The 20,723-nt window shown below is 38.3% G+C and overlaps 1 protein-coding gene across 3 annotated transcripts in view; it reads right to left on the bottom strand.

Moving 5' to 3' along the window:
• The window catches only part of SLC7A2 (solute carrier family 7 member 2), a 104,059-nt gene that overhangs the window by 32,886 nt on the left and 50,450 nt on the right, over nt 1-20,723 (bottom strand). For 2 of the 3 annotated variants that reach the window (XM_063458064.1, XM_063458066.1), the window contains exons 2-4: nt 8,171-8,561; nt 7,122-7,277; nt 1,368-1,533 (exon numbers count right to left, since the gene is read on the bottom strand). In XM_063458064.1, coding sequence (XP_063314134.1) covers nt 1,368-1,533; nt 7,122-7,277; nt 8,171-8,546 — 698 coding nt within the window. In that variant the 5' untranslated portion in view covers nt 8,547-8,561. Of the gene's footprint in view, nt 1-1,367; nt 1,534-7,121; nt 7,278-8,170; nt 8,562-19,410; nt 19,592-20,723 lie in introns of those variants that run through there. The other variant, XM_063458065.1, reaches the window with a different exon arrangement.

Genomic DNA, 20,723 nt, shown 5'->3' with positions numbered 1-20,723 from the left:
CATAGTCAAGTTATCCCTACGTATTATTGTATGAAAAGGCCACTTGGAAAAAATATGGCATGAAATTCTGCTCAGTCATCAAACTTAAAAGGTTTATGTAGTTGTTTTACAGGTTAATGTAGTTGTTCTGGTGAGTATAATTATTACCTTCAGGCATTTTCATGCAGACACTGTCTTTTCAGATAAAAGGCAGCGTTTACATTGCCCCTAGGGACACCTCCAAGTGGACACTCCTCAGATGGCCACTGGAGGGGCTTCCTGGCTCAGTGCTGCATAGAAGGCAGCAGTGCCGTTCAGCGTCCCCACGCTCTGCATGGGGAAGCTGAATTTTCCTCATAGACATGCATTGAATCAAAACAGTGTTTGGCCCCATCCCCTTGCTGATTTTAGCCAATCCAATGCTTTCCCCAAAGTAAAGCATTGGATTGGCTAAAAATCGGCAATTCTAATGATGTCACCATTGGGCGGCGCTGGAAATAAGGTGAGTTTTAATTCCTTATAAGGGGGCAAAGGCGGGGAGGAGCCACCTAAATGGTGAGTTTAGCACTCTAGGGTCAGGAATACAGGTTTGTGTTACTGACCCTATAGTGTCCCTTTAACCCCTTAAGGACCAAACTTCTGGAATAAAATGGAATAATGACGTGTCAGACATGTCATGTGTCCTTAAGGGGTTAAATATAGAGTACATAAAAAGTACGGACAAATATTCCTTTTTAAAGACTCTTCTCTCCTACTGATTTTAAGACTGTAGAACTGTATTTTTAAAAAATATATATTTTGTCTACAGTATGCTGTGCTGAACTCCAATACTTGGTCTACCTATAGAATACGTGACTGGCACCAGGTCTCCATCAAACTACATAAGATTCATCCCTTCATTTCAGAGTCGTTGCAATATCTTTCAATCCAGTTACCTAGATTCAAAAAAATATTCACAGACTCTAACCTTCCTCACTGGGAAACCGATCACTATCCTCAACTATGAACTTAAATTTACTTGTGAGACATCTGGGCATCTCTTGTTAAAATACACATAAATAAAAAGATTAAAAAATAATAATACTTGCCCACTTCAAAAACCATTTCAGATTAAGCATTGCCCGGTTATTTAATACAGTGAGAATTCACAGTGAATTTTACATTTAAGGCCAGAGTGGCTGAATGGAAATCATAGTTGACTCCAGTTCGCCATTTTGACCTTGAATTTGAAATTAACTTTGAATGCACACTCAATTCTTATTTTAGTGAAAAGACCAGTCATTCATTTCTAAAGCTCCTTTTTATCGGAAAAACTCATGGAGTGTTCTCATTGCATTCGTAAAAAGCACAATAGAACTACCAGACAAGTATACATATATATATATTACCCTTCAGGAACAGAAATATTCTGTAGAAATGTTTCAGATATCTTCCAATTGTGGAGATCTCCTTTCACAAACCCAGCAATCATCACAAATAAAAGAACCAGGACATTGATGGCCGTGAAGACCTTGTTTACCCAAGCAGATTCTTTTACTCCAAATGATAAGAGTCCTTAGGGGTTAAAACATGAAATTATGTTTAAAATAAATTAGTTAAAAAATTAAAAAAAAAGAAAATTCTTCTATTATTACTTTTCTGCTTTGTTGTGCTTTTATGGCATTATTCATTTTCATACTTTACAATTACGATCTCTAAACATCAATAAAATATAAGCAAAAATAAATAGATATATAAATAAAATTGACCTCTGCAACACAAAAATACAAGTATTGGGATTCACAGGGTTTCATTTTTCATAATTAGAGGATCGGGGAGGATAATGACAATTTAAGTTTTTTGATGGATGAGATCAAACAAGATAAACTGCTGCTAATTATCAGTATATTATTTTCCAACACAGCTGACTCTAGTTAAATCTGGTTCCTGGCAACTAGCATATAAGCTGAAATATTATGGATAGAGAAGATTAGCGCTCAGCAGTACACCAGTACTTAAAGGCAATATCTTGTGTTGAGTTGTTAAAGGCAATTTTTAAAAACGTACACTACTCCTGAAAGACATTTGTGCCTATCCACAACCCCCTCACCACAAAACAACAAAAAATAAAAACCTGGGTATGAGAACAGACACAGGAACCTCCTCTCTCAATCCTCCCTAGAGGGTGTGTGAAGGTGTCCATCAGCCTGTACTTACAGCTGTTAAACAGCAAGTAATGCTAGTTTTGGTGTATGTAAGCAATATCAAGCGACATACAGTGGCAAGATTTTGCCCCACACTGTTTGCCCAATAACATGGCAAAGGTATTTAAAGCACCACACACATTTATATATAGATGTACTGGTGACATAGGCGTGCGCACGGGGTGTGCCGGGTGTGCCTGGGCACACCCTAATCCCCGCGGCACGCCTATGTATTGAGACCGGCAGGGGAGATCTCAGGATCCCCCCTGTCGGCTCATGCAGAGCCGGCGCTATCCAAACGCCGGCTCTGCTCTCAGCCTCCCTCCCCACCGACCCACAGGCAGTGAGGGAGGCAGGAGAGGACCGGCGGCGCTCTTGCCAGCAGCTCCGCCGGGTTCCTCTCGCGAGATCTGAGCGTTGCCACGGCAACGCTCAGATCTCGCGAGAGTGAACTCTAGCCCCGCAGGCTAGAGTTCACTCACCACTGGACCACCAGGGAAGGATGGCAGAACAAGGATCCCCCCTCCCAGGCATAAGGTAACAAGGGATGGGGGGTATTAACTGATCTGCCCCCACCTCCACTGGACCACCAGGGAATGTAGCAAGGAACAATAATCCCCCCTCCCCACATAAAGTAAGAAGGGAGGGGGGATATTGAGTAATGTACCCCCACCTCCACCCCCCACAAGCACCCACACAGATAAAGCACCTACACACACACATACAGCACCCACAGACATACAGCACCCACACACATACAGCACCCACAAACATACAGCACCCACACACATACAGCACCCACAGACATACAGCACCCACAGACATACAGCACCCACAGACATACAGCACCCACAGACATACAGCACCCACAGACATACAGCACCCACAGACATACACAGCACCTACACACATACACAGCACCTACACACATACAGCACCCACACACATACAGCACCCACACACATACAGCACCCACACACACACAGCACCCACACACACACAGCACCCACACACACACAGCACCCACACACATACAGCACCCACACACACACAGCACCCACACATACACAGCACCCACACATACACAGCACCCACACATACACAGCACCCACACACATACACAGCACCCACACACACACACACAGCACCTACACACATACACAGCACCTACACACATACACAGCACCTGCACACATACAGCACCCACACAGCACCTACACACATACAGCACCTACACACATACAGCACCTACACACATACAGCACCCACACACATACAGCACCCACACACATACAGCACCTACACACATACAGCACCTACACACATACAGCACCTACACACATACAGCACCTACACACATACAGCACCCACACATACAGCACCCACACACACACACACAGCACCAACACACATACAGCACCCACAGACATACACAGCACATACACACATACAGCACCCACAGACATAGACATACAGCACCCACAGACATACACAGCACCTACACACATACACAGCACCTACACACATACACAGCACCTACACACATACACAGCACCCACAGACATACACAGCACCCACAGACATACACAGCACCCACAGACATACACAGCACCCACAGACATACACAGCACCCACAGACATACACAGCACCCACACACATACAGCACCCACAGACATACACAGCATTTACACACACACAGCACCCACACACACACAGCACCCACACACACACAGCACCCACACACACACAGCACCCACACACAGCACCCACACACATACAGCACCCACACACATACAGCACCCACACACATACAGCACCCACACACATACAGCACCCACACACATACAGCACCCACACATACAGCACCCACACACACACACACAGCACCAACACACATACAGCACCCACAGACATACACAGCACATACACACATACAGCACCCACAGACATAGACATACAGCACCCACAGACATACACAGCACCTACACACATACACAGCACCTACACACATACACAGCACCTACACACATACAGCACCCACACACATACAGCACCCACAGACATACACAGCACCCACAGACATACACAGCACCCACAGACATACACAGCACCCACAGACATACACAGCACCCACACACATACAGCACCCACACACATACAGCACCCACAGACATACACAGCATTTACACACACACAGCACCCACACACACACAGCACCCACACACACACAGCACCCACACACATACAGCACCCACACACGTACAGCACCCACACACATACAGCACCCACACACATACAGCACCCACACACATACAGCACCCACACACATACAGCACCCACACACATACAGCACCCACACATACACAGCACCCACACATACACAGCACCCACACACATACACACAGCACCTACACACATACACAGCACCTACACACATACACAGCACCTGCACACATACAGCACCCACACAGCACCTACACACATACAGCACCTACACACATACAGCACCTACACACATACAGCACCTACACACATACAGCACCCACACACATACAGCACCCACACACATACAGCACCTACACACATACAGCACCTACACACATACAGCACCCACACATACACAGCACCCACACACACACACACACAGCACCAACACACATACAGCACCCACAGACATACACAGCACATACACACATACAGCACCCACAGACATAGACATACAGCACCTACAGACATACAGCACCCACAGACATACACAGCACCTACACATACAGCACCCTCACAAAAACACACAGCACCCTTACACACATTACACAAACAGCACCCTAACACACAGCACACAAACAGTACCCTCACAAACACAAACAGGACCCTAACAAACACACACAGCACACTACCAGTACCCTCACACACAGTACATTAACAGCACCCTCACAAGTGCACACACACACACAAACAGCACCCTCACACACAGTACATTAACAGCACCCTCACAAGCGCGCACACACAAACACCCTCACCCACATAGTACACTACCAGCACCCTCACACACACACACATCACACTAACAGCGCACACACACACACACACACACAGCAGTGTATGTGTGTGTGTGTGTATATATGTGTATATGTATATATACACACATATATATATATATATATATATATATATATATATATATATATATATATATATACACATACATACATACATATATACGCGGCGTGTGCTTGTGCTTTAGGGTGCACACCCTGATGCAATAGGCTGCGCACGCATATGACTGGTGACATAGGATTACCCGTTTTTGAAGCCAGGGGAAATGATATACACACACATGCATTATCCATGTCACTGGATAGAATGTGTGGAACTTGTGGGATAATTTAAAAAAGGGATAATGTAGAGATGAAAGTTGGAGAAGTCTTTTTCCAGACAAAAAAGGGTAATACTATCGAATGTGTTTTCCACCTTTTCTGTCCAAGACTACCAGTTTTCCTCTCTCTTCTCTCTCTATGTCACACTTGGGTGTATAAATAAAATTCACATTTTTTTCATTTAAACTGTCAAGCACAGAAGAGAAAACTAAGAGAAGTCTCATCTCTCTACATACATTTTCCTCTTGTACCACTGATGTTTTCTAGTCAATAACTTTCATGATGTTATTTTCCATAAAATACAATGAGCTGCATACGGTAATTATTCTCTAGAATTATAATTAATAGCTTCTGAAACTAGGATGGTGATGAAAGACCCATCGACCCAGTCAAACATAACCCATGGATTACACATTCCAAAGAGAAACTATTTTAGAGTAATATTCTGAATATTTGTATTCTGGGGGGTGTTTAAAAGAAGAAATGTGCTATTATGTAACAATGTAATGTTCTATGTTAAATCTGTTTTGACCTCTTGAATTTTGTGAACATTCCGTTACAATTTTTGAACAAAATGGCCCCAGTTCCCTTAATCTGTATGAACTCAATATTTCGAACATAATCATTCTCCTCATTATTAGAAGATTAAGAGGATATTTTACTGTCATGTGAAATAACTTTACTTCGTCATGTGCTTCTAACGTTTCAATCATTTAAATAACCAGCGGCGAAATTTCTAGGAAAAACATTTTGCGGTCAGAGGAAAAGAGAAACATGGTTTTACTACAGACATTATATTGGATCTCACCTCAACCACGCAAATAGATACCCTTTTAAACTTCTTCATATTGGATGTATGGATATGAAATTCCAAGTAAAAAGATATCAAAATTAGGTGTTATGCTGACTAGAACACCCTTGCGCCATTCCAGTGCATAATATCAAACTGTTTAGGAAGAGTGTGACATAAACACAATCTTTCATCGATAGCTTATCGAAACTGACAATGATAACACAGAAGTGCTGGTTCCACATTTTCAATGTGGCTGAGATGGGACACTATCATGAAGGGCAACCACTTTTGACAACTTAGATATTAAACCAACGCACGGCACTAGTCACTAGTCACTCTAGGCAACGTGGTCATTGCAGCAAGCTGTAAAGAAATCTAGCTGTATTAAAATAAATGTTCAACATTCAAAATAATGCAGTCTACCCTCAGACCCTGCTCTAAACCAGCTTTTATTAGTTTGTTGTAGACACTAATGTTAAGTCTCTTGCGCTTTAGAGATGAATCCATGTAAGGCCCCTCAAATAACTTGAAGATAATAAACTCCTGTGAATGGAACCTAGAGTTTCTGAAATCCACCCGATGGTTTAATGTACTCTTATCTCTCCAGATCTGTATTTTCCACACAGAAACTTACCCTCACAACTAAATTCCTAGCAGACCTGGCCAAGTAAAATGTTCAACCGTCTCACATGTTTACGTACAAAGGCACAATTAGAACTTGTCAACTGTACAAGTGACTGACCATATGGAATTAAACATGACATCATTTTTTTTGAGAATATTATTACCTGACAGAAGCAAAATTAAGCAAACTGCAAAAAAATCTGGATATTCAGCAAGGCCGGTGGAATCCATCCTAAAGTAAGTACTGAAGAATTGGCCAATGCGTTTCCCAAGAAGTTCATCAAATGTCCCACTCCAAGCTCTTGCAACACTTGAAGTACCTGGAAAAAAATAAAAAGTAAACAAGATTTAAACACATGAAAATGTACACAAATTAAGCCCTTGGGGTGGTAACACAGAAGTACGCCAATTAACTACTTAAGTGACTAGTGTTCTTCTTTTGAGACTGTTGAGCAGGAAAAACAAAAATGTAAAATAAAGTTTTCTTCTTTGAAAATCCTAAATGTAATTGTGAAAGTGCAGATGAACCTGAAGAAAAACCGCTAACATGCTTCACTAAAGCATAGTGTCAACAGCAGTCTCTCAATGTTCCTTTTGTGACAAAAACTCTAAAAATAAATAAAGTTGACCTGAACCGGATGTACTGAAATCATTTTAATCTAGTCTGTTTATGTGGGGAACAGAGTAATGGCATACTATGTACAAACATATCTCTACCAGCTGATCAGATAAGAGTCCATAACGTGAACATTATCCCACCTTTCTTAAAAAAGAACACCAAGTAAAAAAATAAATAAAAGTAATTTAATATGTCTTTTTAAACTTTATAGATAATAGATAATTAAATGGACTTTATTATGACAATAATGAGTATTATTTTGTGCCAGCCAAACTAGTGGCACAAAATAATACTCATATGTTTTGTAGAGATAAAAAGCCATTTTCATTTTCTATACCTATATGTATATGTCCAGTATCAAGCACTGCAGTACAAAAATTTATATATATATATATATATATATATATATATATATACACATATACATACATACATACATACATACATATATATATATATATATATATATATATATATATATTCCAGAAATTTGGTCCTTAAGGGGTTAAAAAGTTCTTTTTTTTAATTATTGTAAATGATTTTACATGTTGGTATACTACAGAGGTTTAAAATATGTGCTTTTGGACAACATACCTATTACATATGATAATATGAGATTCCAGCCTGTGATAAAAGCCCATAGTTCACCAACAGTGACATACGTATACAAGTAAGCAGATCCAGTCTTTGGAACACGAGCCCCAAACTCTGCGTAGCAGAGACCAGCCATTACGGATGCCAACGCTGCTATAAGAAAGGAGACCACAATGCTGGGTCCAGAATTTCCTTTCGCTACTTCTCCGGCAAGGACATAAACCCCTGCGCCAAGAGTGCTCCCAACTCCTAATGCGATGAGGTCCACAGTGGAAAGGCAGCGGCATAGCTTGGAGTCTTCCAAACTGTCTAATGTTACAATTTTTCTTCTAAGCAAACTCTGGGCAAACGATAAAACGGGTCCACATGGAACCATTGTGGCGTAATTATCCTGTTTGGAAACAAGAAAATAGGCATGAGTAAGTATCCATTCAGAAAGTACACATAGTCTAGCATGATCTTACAGAGCAGTCTAACCTCGATTAAACAAAAAACACTGGAATATCAATCTGCACTTTGCTAATCTGATGACCAGCTTGTGCTGTATAGTTATGAGCATACTTGCTTATTGATTTTTTTTGTTAGCTGCTTTATCTAAAAAAAACATTACAAATAAAATAAAATACATTAAACAAACAAAAAAAAAGATATGAGAAGGAAATTTCAAAAGCAAAAATTGCTTTAAAATACAGTATCGTAATCATAGGTCAATTTTAACATTCCATGGTCATTGGTGTAGCTATTATGGCATGCTATATAAAAAGTGTTGCTACATGTAGGCAATCACCAAATATTCTTCCCCAGAGTGTCAGACTATTTGAGTCACTGTCTGCAATCTTATCTAAACTGTAAAGATATAGGATCATTTGTGTGGCTATATGATGGGCAGCATGTCCAAGTAAAAAATCTTGTGCAGCAAGGGAGGGATTTTATATGAAATTACAGTAAAAACAATCAATCTTTCACATCACCTAACAATTTAAAACATGAAAATGAAGAAAGAAAAAGAAAACAAAAAACAACAGGTACATTAACAGTTAACATTTTGTACAGGAATGCTGATTATCGAGGTTATTCGTCTTTTTGAAATTCTAGAGTCAGAATCTAGAGGTTTCTAATTTCCACAGTTTTTTGTTTTTAATGTAGTTCTCTGGCAACAGATCAAACTCAACAGGCTTGACAAAGATATATTGGGGCTGAAACATTGTTAGGTCGACTATCTGATGGTGGAATAAAAATTTCTAAATAACTATTTTTGTGGTCTTGCTTGGGCAGTTTGATTTTCCTTAGTTTTGAGAACACCATTGAAAGCACCCTTGGAGATGTGTAGGATGAATACTCCCTAATCTGTTATAAATGAGAAATGGTAGTCTCGTTTTATCCTTACATTGATTCTTTTTGATGCAAGTGAGCAAAATGAATGTTTAAAATAAATAAATTATCACAAATAATTTTATGAAAGGCCATTTGAACGAATTTTCATGTTCATTGTTTTATCTTGCAAGCAAACTACATAAAATGAAAGTTACATTTTAGGTTAAACCAAGAGAGCAAATTAATATTAAAGGGACACTATACAAATACAAAACAACTACATATTATTGTATTTGTTCTGGTGAGTAAAAAGCGCAAGTAACATTTTCTTTTCTTTGGTTTTTACTATATATTGGGGCTGATGTGTGTTGTAGTCCTTGCTGCTTAAGCGCAGGACTTCTCTTTTTGTATTTGTATTTACTTTGTATCACACAGCCTGGTTACAATGCTGCTACCCATCCCATGTGTTCCCTATTAAGGGTTAATAAGTAAAGGGGTGTATATAAAAAATACCCCTTTCTGTCTCATTAGAGATATCTTTGCCAGAAGCTCAAGGAAGCAGGCTGAAGGGTCAGTGTTAGGACCCGCTTAGGGGGGGTCTGCCTTGACGTTGGCAGGCGGGCATCCCTCCAATGGCCATTGGAGCAACTAAATGACCTCCATTTGTCTAAATATACATAGGGATTAAGGAAAAAGCGCAAGTAACATTTTCTTTTCTTTGGTTTTTACTATATATTGGGGCTGATGTGTGTTGTAGTCCTTGCTGCTTAAGCGCAGGACTTCTCTTTTTGTATCTGGTGAGTATAGCCTGTCCCTGCAGGATTTTTGCTATAAACACTGTCTTTTCATATATATTTTGTATTTTACGTTCACACTGAGACATTCATGCTGTGGCGAATTGAAAGGTTGTGAAGCTTTAAACTGCATCACTTGGGCCTGAGGCGCTTACCTGAATCCCTGATGCACACCCCGACACTAACTGAAAATGTATCACACTGCACCAACTGTATTTACACTGCCACATAATATCACCTATCTCTCCAACAGATGCCCTGTGGTCAATCTACACACTGAGTGCAGCCAAGTATCCTGGGTATTAACATACACTCACAAATTTGTACCAAACATAAAATATTTTAACTCTCTACTAGACCACCTGAGAAGTTCTCCTCCCACCTAACATGTTGGTAGGAATTGGACATTCTAAAACAAATCTAAATCATTTAGAACGGTTAACAATGAATAATAACCCGATCTGTGCTTGCCCTCTGTAGAAGTTTGCTGATGTTGTTGCCGTTTCTGGGGTTTCATACATCAGGTCAATATTTAGATATGTGATTAGGTTTATTTATTAAAATCATATAATTAGAGAAGATCTTGGCATGACAAACTGTGGGAAATTGTACAGATGTGAACGTTTGTTGGAGGACTGTGTAAATAAAAGCAACATGTCACAGTTCTGCATAAACGTCACCATTTCAACATGCATGCGAGAGAGTTTTTGTATACAACGATGCCTTTTATCTTTTTGTAAAGACTTGTGGGAAACTACATTTTATTTATCTGGTATGTAGAAATAAAATCTAATGCATGAGGAAATAATTTCAGTAAGGCATATATAATAATTTGAACAAGATGTACATGCCACCTAATTTGGGCTGGCATACACAGATTTCTTGTCCAGCTATGAGATAATGAGAGTTTACAAACAGGTGGAGAGTGGTTGATAGAATACTTCTGACTTTGGTGATTATCTGGAAGCTCCAAATACTAACATTACTCTAAAAGTGCCATTTTTAAAATCCGTCACCCTAATAAATGCTGCTAAAGCGGTTACTGAGGTGATATGTGCAGGGGATGTATGCAGAGACGACACTCTGCGGCTAGCCCTGCCTCTATGGCTTAGTTAATCAAACCTATAGGAATGCATTGGGAGGCTATGCGGCACAATGCTGCACTACAACAATTAGCATCTCCTTATAGAGACTTAAAGTGGTGCATGTGAGGTAGAATGCGGTGTGCGCGTATAGTGGATGCAGAACGTGCGTATAGCAGATGCATTGCATGTAATGGATGCATTGCATGTAATGGATGCATAAGGGTTAAGGGGGTTAGCAATTTTTTTAAGTTATTTGCGCTTATTAGGGGGGTGGGGAGGGGGGGGAGGGGGTTGCCGTGGTCAGGTAGAGGATCTCTTGCCAGCTACTGGAAGTGGAAGATGAGACTTCTGAACCTCCTCTTCATTTTACAAGCCAGCAGGGCCCACAAATTCATATATATGTAACCACTTCCTTACCTGCATTTGAAAGAAGGAAAATATGGGCAGCGGGTACATTCAACTTTGATGCCAACAGGGAGTCTGCGTTTCCACCAAAATCTGTAGATGGGAAAATCTTGCCTCCACTCAGTTATTCTGTATACAAAGAAACCCATCCCTCTGAGTCGATGGGAATGCGACTCTAAATAACCACTCTCAAGGGACAATTTCTTCATATCAATTTGACAAGTATAGGCGACAAGAAGTTTTATGGGGGAACGCTATTTTATGATCCTACTGCATCAGCACAGACCAGTTTTCTACGAGCCAGAGGATTACTGAACTTCACAGAAGTAGATTAAGGGACCTTCTCCCAGCATCGTGGTAGTAAAAAAGAGATCCACATTATAGAGAAATCAGAAGGGAACTGATTCCCCTTAGCCACAAGAAATGGACAATCCAGCCCAAGATCTAAGTTTTTTTCTCAACTGGATAAGAAACAAGAGTTTAAATGTTTCAAATGTGGAAAGACTGGGCACGTAGCAAACAAATGTCCAGTAAAGGAAAATTATTTCAAAGTAGAAACACTAACCCCTGGCCTAGGCCCTGGAGCAGGCAAACATCAAAAGAAGAAAAACAAGAAATTCAGTAGAACAAAAAGTAAAAGCTCTCCTAATAAGAGCCGTGGAATGCTTGGGAATCTTAGAAATCACTTGTAAGCCTTACATTTAAAGGGGTTCATGCTTAGACCCTTGCTCATAGTTCAGTGACATATGTTGGACACATCGTGTCAGTTTAAGGTGCAGACACGTACCAGTGCAAGATCAAAGCAATTGTCTACTGGCCTAGGCCAAACAACACTGAAGAGTTGCGTTCCTTTATGGGGGTTCTGATGCACTGGTATTAATGTATGCTGATCCTGATTAACTCTATGTCCTTCATCTAGATCTAAATTTGGAAGGATTAGGAGGTGTTCTTCAGCAGGCATACCCTGTATGATGGCGACTAGTGGCATATCAGCTGAAGTCTGACCAGAAGTGAAAATAATTACCCAGTGCACAAGTTGGACTTGCATCGAAATGGGTTTTGTGGATAAATTGCATCATTGTTTGAAGTGAGAACACATAAGGATTCCCTCACATCATACATTTAGACCACCAAGTTGGATGCTACAGGACATTGGTGGTTAGTAGCACTATCCAATTATGATTTTTCATTAAAGTACAAGTCAGGGCCCAATAATGTGGAAGTGGATGCTCTATGTAGAAAACCTGGATTTCCTCTCTCATAGAAGATAAATAATAGGTAGAAATTACGGACCATGGGGTAAGAGCCCTATACCAGACCTCTATAGTTGAAGGAAAACAGGTAAACATTTCAAAAATAAGATGTATCAATTCACTCAGCTGTGCTTTCCCACCACTATACCTCAATGGTTGGTAATCACTTAGCAGGAAAAGCAACAGGCCCAAACTCATGTCTCTGTAATTGGTCGATTATGGTGAGCAGTAAAAACTGACAAGCATCATTTGAGGGACCTCCCTATTGATCTACAACAGTTTCTTAGAAGAGAATGGCACCATTTTCATATTGAAAATGGGCTGCTGTATCGAATTCTAAAATACCATGATGATGCTGTACCAAAACAATTAGTTCTCCCTCTGAAGTACAAAAGGAATGGTGCACAGATCTCTACACGATCAATATGGTCATTTATGAATTGATAAGACCTCTGGATTGATACATGATCAATGTTATTGTCCCTGAATGAGAGAATCTGTTGAGATGTTTTATTGACAGATCTAAATGTGGTATACATTTTTTCACCCCCGATTTTGCAGAAAACAAATTAACTATATCTCAATATGTTACAGTCCTGCATTAATGTCCCTGGTTGGATGGATAGAATCTCTGTGACCCCAACATCTTGTCACTCGCCTGCCTACCCTGGTGTATCTGTTTTCTATAATATATGGTGTTTGTTTTAAATCACAGATGTCCGCAGTATTAAAACACACATCAGCATTATATAACATAAGGTATGCAAAGTTCTACATAACTTGCTCTGTTTCATAAACATCAATTTATAGGGCATAAAAAAAAAAAAAAAACATAAAAAAATAAAAACATCGCCAAACAATTCAACCCCTCCACCACACTTAACAAAACCCCTAAAACAAGTTTTTCTTTCTGAAAATATTGAATTTTTGCAATCTATGCAACCAGACATGTATGTGTAGAAAAATCAGCCAGCGTAAAAATCTAAATGAAAGCTGGCAACAAATCACACAGTGTGTACACAAGGAACTGTCCTTTGAAAGAGCTTCTGTAAGCGATAGACACAAATTTGTTTGCCAAGTCCACGTCTGGGGGTGGAGGTAAGCAGGCGCAGGTCATTGGATGCAAAATTTGCTGTAAATAGCAGATCGCTGCTACGAGACTTTAAATCCTGCCTATACCTATATCTATATCTTTAATCCAAGACAGGCACATGTACAACTGTTAAATAGTGGCTGTGGAACTGACACTCAATGTCGATAACCTGTAGCCTTTATAACAATGCAATATTACTGAACAACGGCTACAATACATAGGGAGGCATGTACTAATAAAATGCAAAATTAATCTTTATGTAAATGTGTATTTAGTAGTTTGGTGGGTTTTTTTTTTTTTTGCCTTTAGCATTATTAGCAGTAAACTCACTAATAAATTGTTAGTAGTTAGTAAATTTCACAACTGCATAAATATATTCACGGATTACAACTATTACAGGAGAGCTAGTTGAAAATCCTGCTTAGGAGATTCTGGTTTATGACCTTCTGGCAACAGTGGTTATGGTGCTTGAGTGTTCCTTTCATAACCCCAATGAGAACTTATAACAGTTCCATGGTAAATGGTGCTTTACAACAGTGACAGTACGCATGCGCATTGCTCTGGCAACATTATTGCTATTAACACACCATCTTGTGTACAATGTATTGCACAATCCTAGAAAAATAATCCTATTTTATTCTCCATATGTCAGCAACATGTACATAAACCGCAGTTTTGTGTGGAAATTGTAATATATATTTCATGTCATTTTTATAGAATAAGATAGTTTTATGGTCCTATGGTGACAATAAAATGGTACCAATTTGAACAACCATGTGTAATGCATACGAACATACTATTTATTTACATTTAACCTGGAACATCAGATCGAGACAAGAAAACCATTTCTCTAGAAAGATTTCAATATAAAAAACAAAACAAAAAAAAACTCCATGCACCACAACAACTTCATCGGTATGAAGGTGTTATGAGGGAGATGGTCTCCAAAAGGCGGCTTACCTCATGGGGTTAAGCCGTTCGGCCCAGATATTCCTGCCACAGTCCAAGGCTTGAATCCAGAAGCTTTGAATTTTAAGCTTCAGCCTATCAGTACCTCCCCATTCACAAAATGGCTTGACAAAAATACATTAAGTTTCTCAAGCCGTTTTTGCACTGGGTAGCTACTGATCGGCTGAGAATATCAGTCTGTACTCATGAGGAATTGTTGCCTTGGGTGCTGTTGATTCGTTGAGGTCACCAGCCAATCACTGGTCACTTATTGCGAGTGCAGTACTTAAGTTACTCGCAATGTGAAGCCAATGGTAGGCTAAGAGCGTCAGCTGATGCTCTAATCTTATCACCAGTCCCCAAACCAACAATTCCTTATGAATACTGCAGTTGAGAAGAGGAGAGGAAGAGTAGACAGGCACCCATTGACCCACCATTGATGCTAAACAGTTGAAACCATGAGATACATCTGCTCCTAAAGCAACTTAATTGAAACAAAACTGTTTTGAGGGCAGAAAGCCCCTTTAAACATAAATGTGGTTTCAATTCCCCAATGTTCAATTTAGCCCCGTGCACACAAATTTCTGCAATCTACTATGAAAAATAAGGAATTTGCTTATTGGGGCACATATTAAATTAATATTTATGAAACTAGGCACAGTTGTCATTATTTTTTCAGTCTCTCTTCTGCTAAGTGTACACCCAATCTAAGCTAACCAACAGCAGCAGTATACACCATTAAAGTAAAATGATATAGTGAAGCCAAACCGAGGAAAGTTCATTAAATTGTTGGTTTGGATGGTTTGCAATTAAGAGGTAAATTTCAAATTTTAGACCACAATAGCTAAACCGAAATCCACTTTTCCCAGTTGATCTGTTTTAGCCCACAATTTGTAATTCACTTTAAATTCCTGACAAGTTTTATTGAACAAATCTTAACAACTTCAATTAAAGTTTCAAATTATCTGTTTTGAGATCCTCAAGTCTCAAAATGTGGGGTGTACTATATTCAATAACAAAACTATATGTGGTTGGAATACTTCATTGCTCACATTTCATTGTATATCTTCAATTACTTATTACTGAAAGAGTTCGATGTGTTTCGTATATACAAGTTATATATAATGATGAATACATCTACTTGTTGATCTCCCCATCCTTCAGTGTTTTCGATATGTTGCAGATTGCAAGTTTGCCATTGGTGCACCTTGTTTTTTGCACTTTTTTTCCTTTTAAAAAAAGATCTACAAGTAGGTGAATTAAGGATGTATTTTAGGTCACGGCATTGCGCACATTGATTTATGTGAATGAGAGGTAAATGTTACGATTTGCTGGCAACCTTCGTCATGTGGAGGGACAGACCATACCAATTTTTTCTTTCACTCTAGTGGAAAAGATGCCTGTATAGTGAGACAGACAGACCGACAAAACACACACCATATAGCCTGTCAGCCACAATGGTTGTATAGTGAAATTTGCTGGCTGGATAGAACAGGAATGAAGATTGTGGGTGCTATTCTTTCAGTCTGAGATCAGCCTATTCTTAAAAATGTACAGATGCCATCACAAAAAAATAAATAAAAAAAAAGCCAGCAGATATAGTCAAACCTGGTCTCACTGTAAAAAACGAAACAAAAAACCTATTCAATTACTAGTTAAAAATGCTCGTATCTTGAGCATTTAAAAGTCGTTTCATCAACAATCCTTACATTTTCATGTACTTAGATTAAGAGTATACATGTAAAATATAGATTATATGTTTTCATCAAAACATTCGTATTGCTCTAGCAAGCACACAGATTCACTTTAAAGGGAACGTTATAGTTCTGTCCACCTTTACTCCATTTAGTCTCTGGCTTCCCAGCTCTTCAGTAAGTACACAGTAGAGCATGTGTCTGGTTAAAACAGAGTGTGCTGTTCTCTCTTATTCCTGAAAGAGGTGACTGAGGGTAACACCAGGACAAGAGCAAGCCTGGACCAGTGCCAAGATGTAATGTATAGCCTCTACTGGAAATCACCCAAGGGTTAGGGAGAATTTCAGATTCTCAGCACAATATTTTATTTCTGTCGATTACATTCAAATGATGCAAAAAGACGACACTCTACGTAACATGGTTTAACCTTCTGACTGCCTAAAGGATAAAAATGAACCAAAGAATTATTGCCAATATTATGCGCATCTCTCATGTCTTATAAAAGCTGTAATTGGCAAGCTACACATCATTTATAATGGTCATAGACACATTAAGATCTTTGTGTTAAAAATGTGCAAATCTAATCTCATTAGCACTCTGTAATAAATTCATCCGCACACCACAAATTGTAAAATAACCATAATAATTATCAAGGACTATTTTTTTTACTTCGGTATAAAAACCTAGATTAGTTATAGTTTTCAATTTGAATGTTTATTTTGCTGGCCAAACATTACAAAACTGACATGTAGCAAGAGAACAAAGTTTGAGGAGATAGGAGTCAACTATATAAAAAACATGAAGAATGAAACTACTTGCAATAATGTAAATAACACGTAATTATTTTATCTAGTGTGAATCAATTAAATTTTTTATATGAGTGGAACCACCACAACTGTGGCTCTAGTTGTTATTGCAGCCAATGTTTACTTTCTGCAAAGTGATATGACAAAGCCATACCCATCCCATAAATCCATGCTCACCAGTGACTTATGGGATACATACAACTTATTTTGAAAGCAGTAGGGTGACCAGGTTTGACTGAAAGGTCATATTTCCTGGTACCTGTGCACAGCAGCATCAGCAGATCTGTACATCTGCTGCAAGCTAGGAAATTGAACAGGATTAAGAAAAAAAAAAAAAACCACAAAAAAAACCACAAACACTTTGATATTCTCTCTAAAATGGAATAAAATAAGTATTTTTTTAATGCCATAAAAATAGTCATTTAAAAAAAACAACCCTTAGGTGTGAGGAGAATAAGACTAGAGACTGTAACTGACACTTCTGAGTTATGAGGTAAATGCAAGCCTGCCTAGGCACAGGCTGGCATGCAATGCAAATACAATATAATAATAAAATGGGAAGAAAATGGCTGGGCAGATTTATCAGGAATTTAATGGAATCTTGTGTAGTGTGCGGTCTTGATTAAAATGAGAGCATTAGGAGATAAGTATCTGAATAGCTGTAAATCCATCACCAAACAATAGCCCATAGTACAAACCATACAATCAGGGTTGTTTGCTTAAGTTAGAACTCAAAAACAAAATGCCAAATGTGAGTCCAAAAACAGTTGAAATTGAATATATCTCTAAATCAGCTATACTACCAATTCAACTATTTTGGACTAAATTACTTTGTATTCTCTCTTTAGTTAATCACCCTAAAAATGTGTCAGAGAAACATAAAAATATATACCATATAAACGTTCATTCTAGTTAACAGTTGTACAATGGCTGATAGAATTAAGCAAACTAGATCTGACCCTGAACTCTTGGTTAGATGCCAGGAATTTAACTGGAACATACATTATGCAAGTCAAAGTTCACATAACCTGTTTTTAGTCCGAAAAATACTTCATTCACAATCTTTACTAAAAACAAAAATATATTTGTATATGTATAAACTTTAATAGTTAGACGAGTTTAGTAATCTGATTTGCCAGGGAATTAATTGAGTATTTTCTTAGAAGATAACATAATGGGTGAGAAGACAGTTTAGTTATTGCTATTGGTGATTTTTATACAATTTACAGTAAAAATAAAAATCATTTTTTAAAATAAATAAATCAGAAAATAAAAGTACAAACTCAATGTTCTTCTCTGACAAAGATATTCTAATCATTGCTCCAAAACAACACAAAATAACATCACAAAAACTCATCAAATAACATGCATGCTACAAGTAAACAGTCGTGGAACTTAGACAATGTAATCTCGAGGAAAGCTCATAAGTCCCATTGTACAGCGTTACGGAATCTGATGGCGCTATATAAATAATAAAATAATAATGAAAATAATAATAACTACAAGCCTAGCATTGCCTAAAGCCATATATTGCAGTATGCTAGGAGTGTAAAGGCTGATTCATTCAATTGTATTTAGTACATAACATTAACAAATATCACAAAGATTTGGCAGGTTAAAATAGAAAATCATATACAATGGCAGTTTTTATTTCAGTATGTGTTAAACTAGATTAATGTTTAGCATTACAAAAGTAGTGCAACTTTTTTTTTGCAAAAAAAAGAAAAAATACAAATCTAATCACTGGTTCAGATTACATTGTATAATTAATTACAATCTAACTCTTCAATGTGCAAATTTCCATATTCAGGCTACCATTATACAATGTAACGTCAAGGCATCACTTACCAAGAGGCACTACAACAGAGCTTTTTTCCTTGAGCAAAAATAAAATAATGTTCCTAAAAATCACAATTGGAATTCGAGGTCCGGAAAATCTTCAATGTGCTAGTTATGTGCTATGAACGGAAGAACATATCCCATTGAAGACTTAACACTTGATGCAAGGTCCTGTCTCTAATCTGTAAAGTGGAATAACCATGTGGTAAAGGATGAGCCTCTTACAAAGATAGGGAGTTTAAAAAAAAAAAAAAGTTTTTCACCCTGCCCCCCGCAGGAGGAGCCTAAGAGAGTATCTTCAGTTTAATTCAATGGTACAAAATATTTCCAATGTGCTGAGCAAGAGAAAAGAGATTACCATTTACCTTCAATATAGAAAATGAATCATGCAGATTGCTTAATGCATCTCGTGTTCTACATATACCAGATTTAGTGCGATTTTATTTAATAGATTACATTGGAAATTCTGAGTTCTTATCGATGTATTTTTGTTCTTAGGTGTTTATTAATAATATAATTAAATTAGGTTTAGGGGAATTTAAAGAGAAAAAGATATATATTTTTGTTTACCTTTGTCACCTATTTGTGAATTTAATTTCCATGTGTCCCTTTGAAACGAAAAGAGTTTCTTATGCAGTAAGCCCTACAAGGGGTTAATCACAGTCTGACAAGTTGAGGTCGACGTCTCAATTATAGCTAAATTATATGTCCAATTATGGCACCAAACCAAACATGCTCGCCTCTTGCCGCTTACAAGTCGTCAAGTGTAAACAAAAATCTTTACACTTAAAATCACAAAAAAATTAAAACTATGGAACCATTTGGAAAATGTTTTTCACTACCCATAGACAATATTTAGTTACATCGCAGAAAAGAGACATGCGTCCATCAAGTTTAACCTCTCCCAGAAACATTTTCTGCATTCTTTGCACTGAGAGAATAGCATTAACTTTTTCTAAAGTTTTTTTAATTCATCTTTACGATCATTTTAAAATGTAACATGTTTCATCATATTTACTATAGGGAATATGGCATTTTACAGCATCCATCCTAGGAGTGAGTTTAAAATGATTCAACAGGAGAGCTTGCGGATATACTGATAGGCTGCCTCTCAACAAGCTTAAAATACTTTTATTAACATAACATATTGTTTATTATAGAATTGATTATTCCTTGTACTGTCTGTGTTTCTTACAATCTACCAAAATGTCATGATCAATCTGTGCTATACAAGGTTATAAACATGTGCCATGTTTAACCCCTTAAGGACACATGACATGTGTGACATGCCATGATTCCCTTTTATTCCAGAAATCTGGTCC

The sequence above is a fragment of the Pelobates fuscus genome, chromosome 6 (genome assembly GCF_036172605.1).
Source record: "Pelobates fuscus isolate aPelFus1 chromosome 6, aPelFus1.pri, whole genome shotgun sequence".
Lineage (NCBI taxonomy): Eukaryota > Metazoa > Chordata > Amphibia > Anura > Pelobatidae > Pelobates > Pelobates fuscus.
This window is presented reverse-complemented; position numbering and strand designations above follow the sequence as displayed.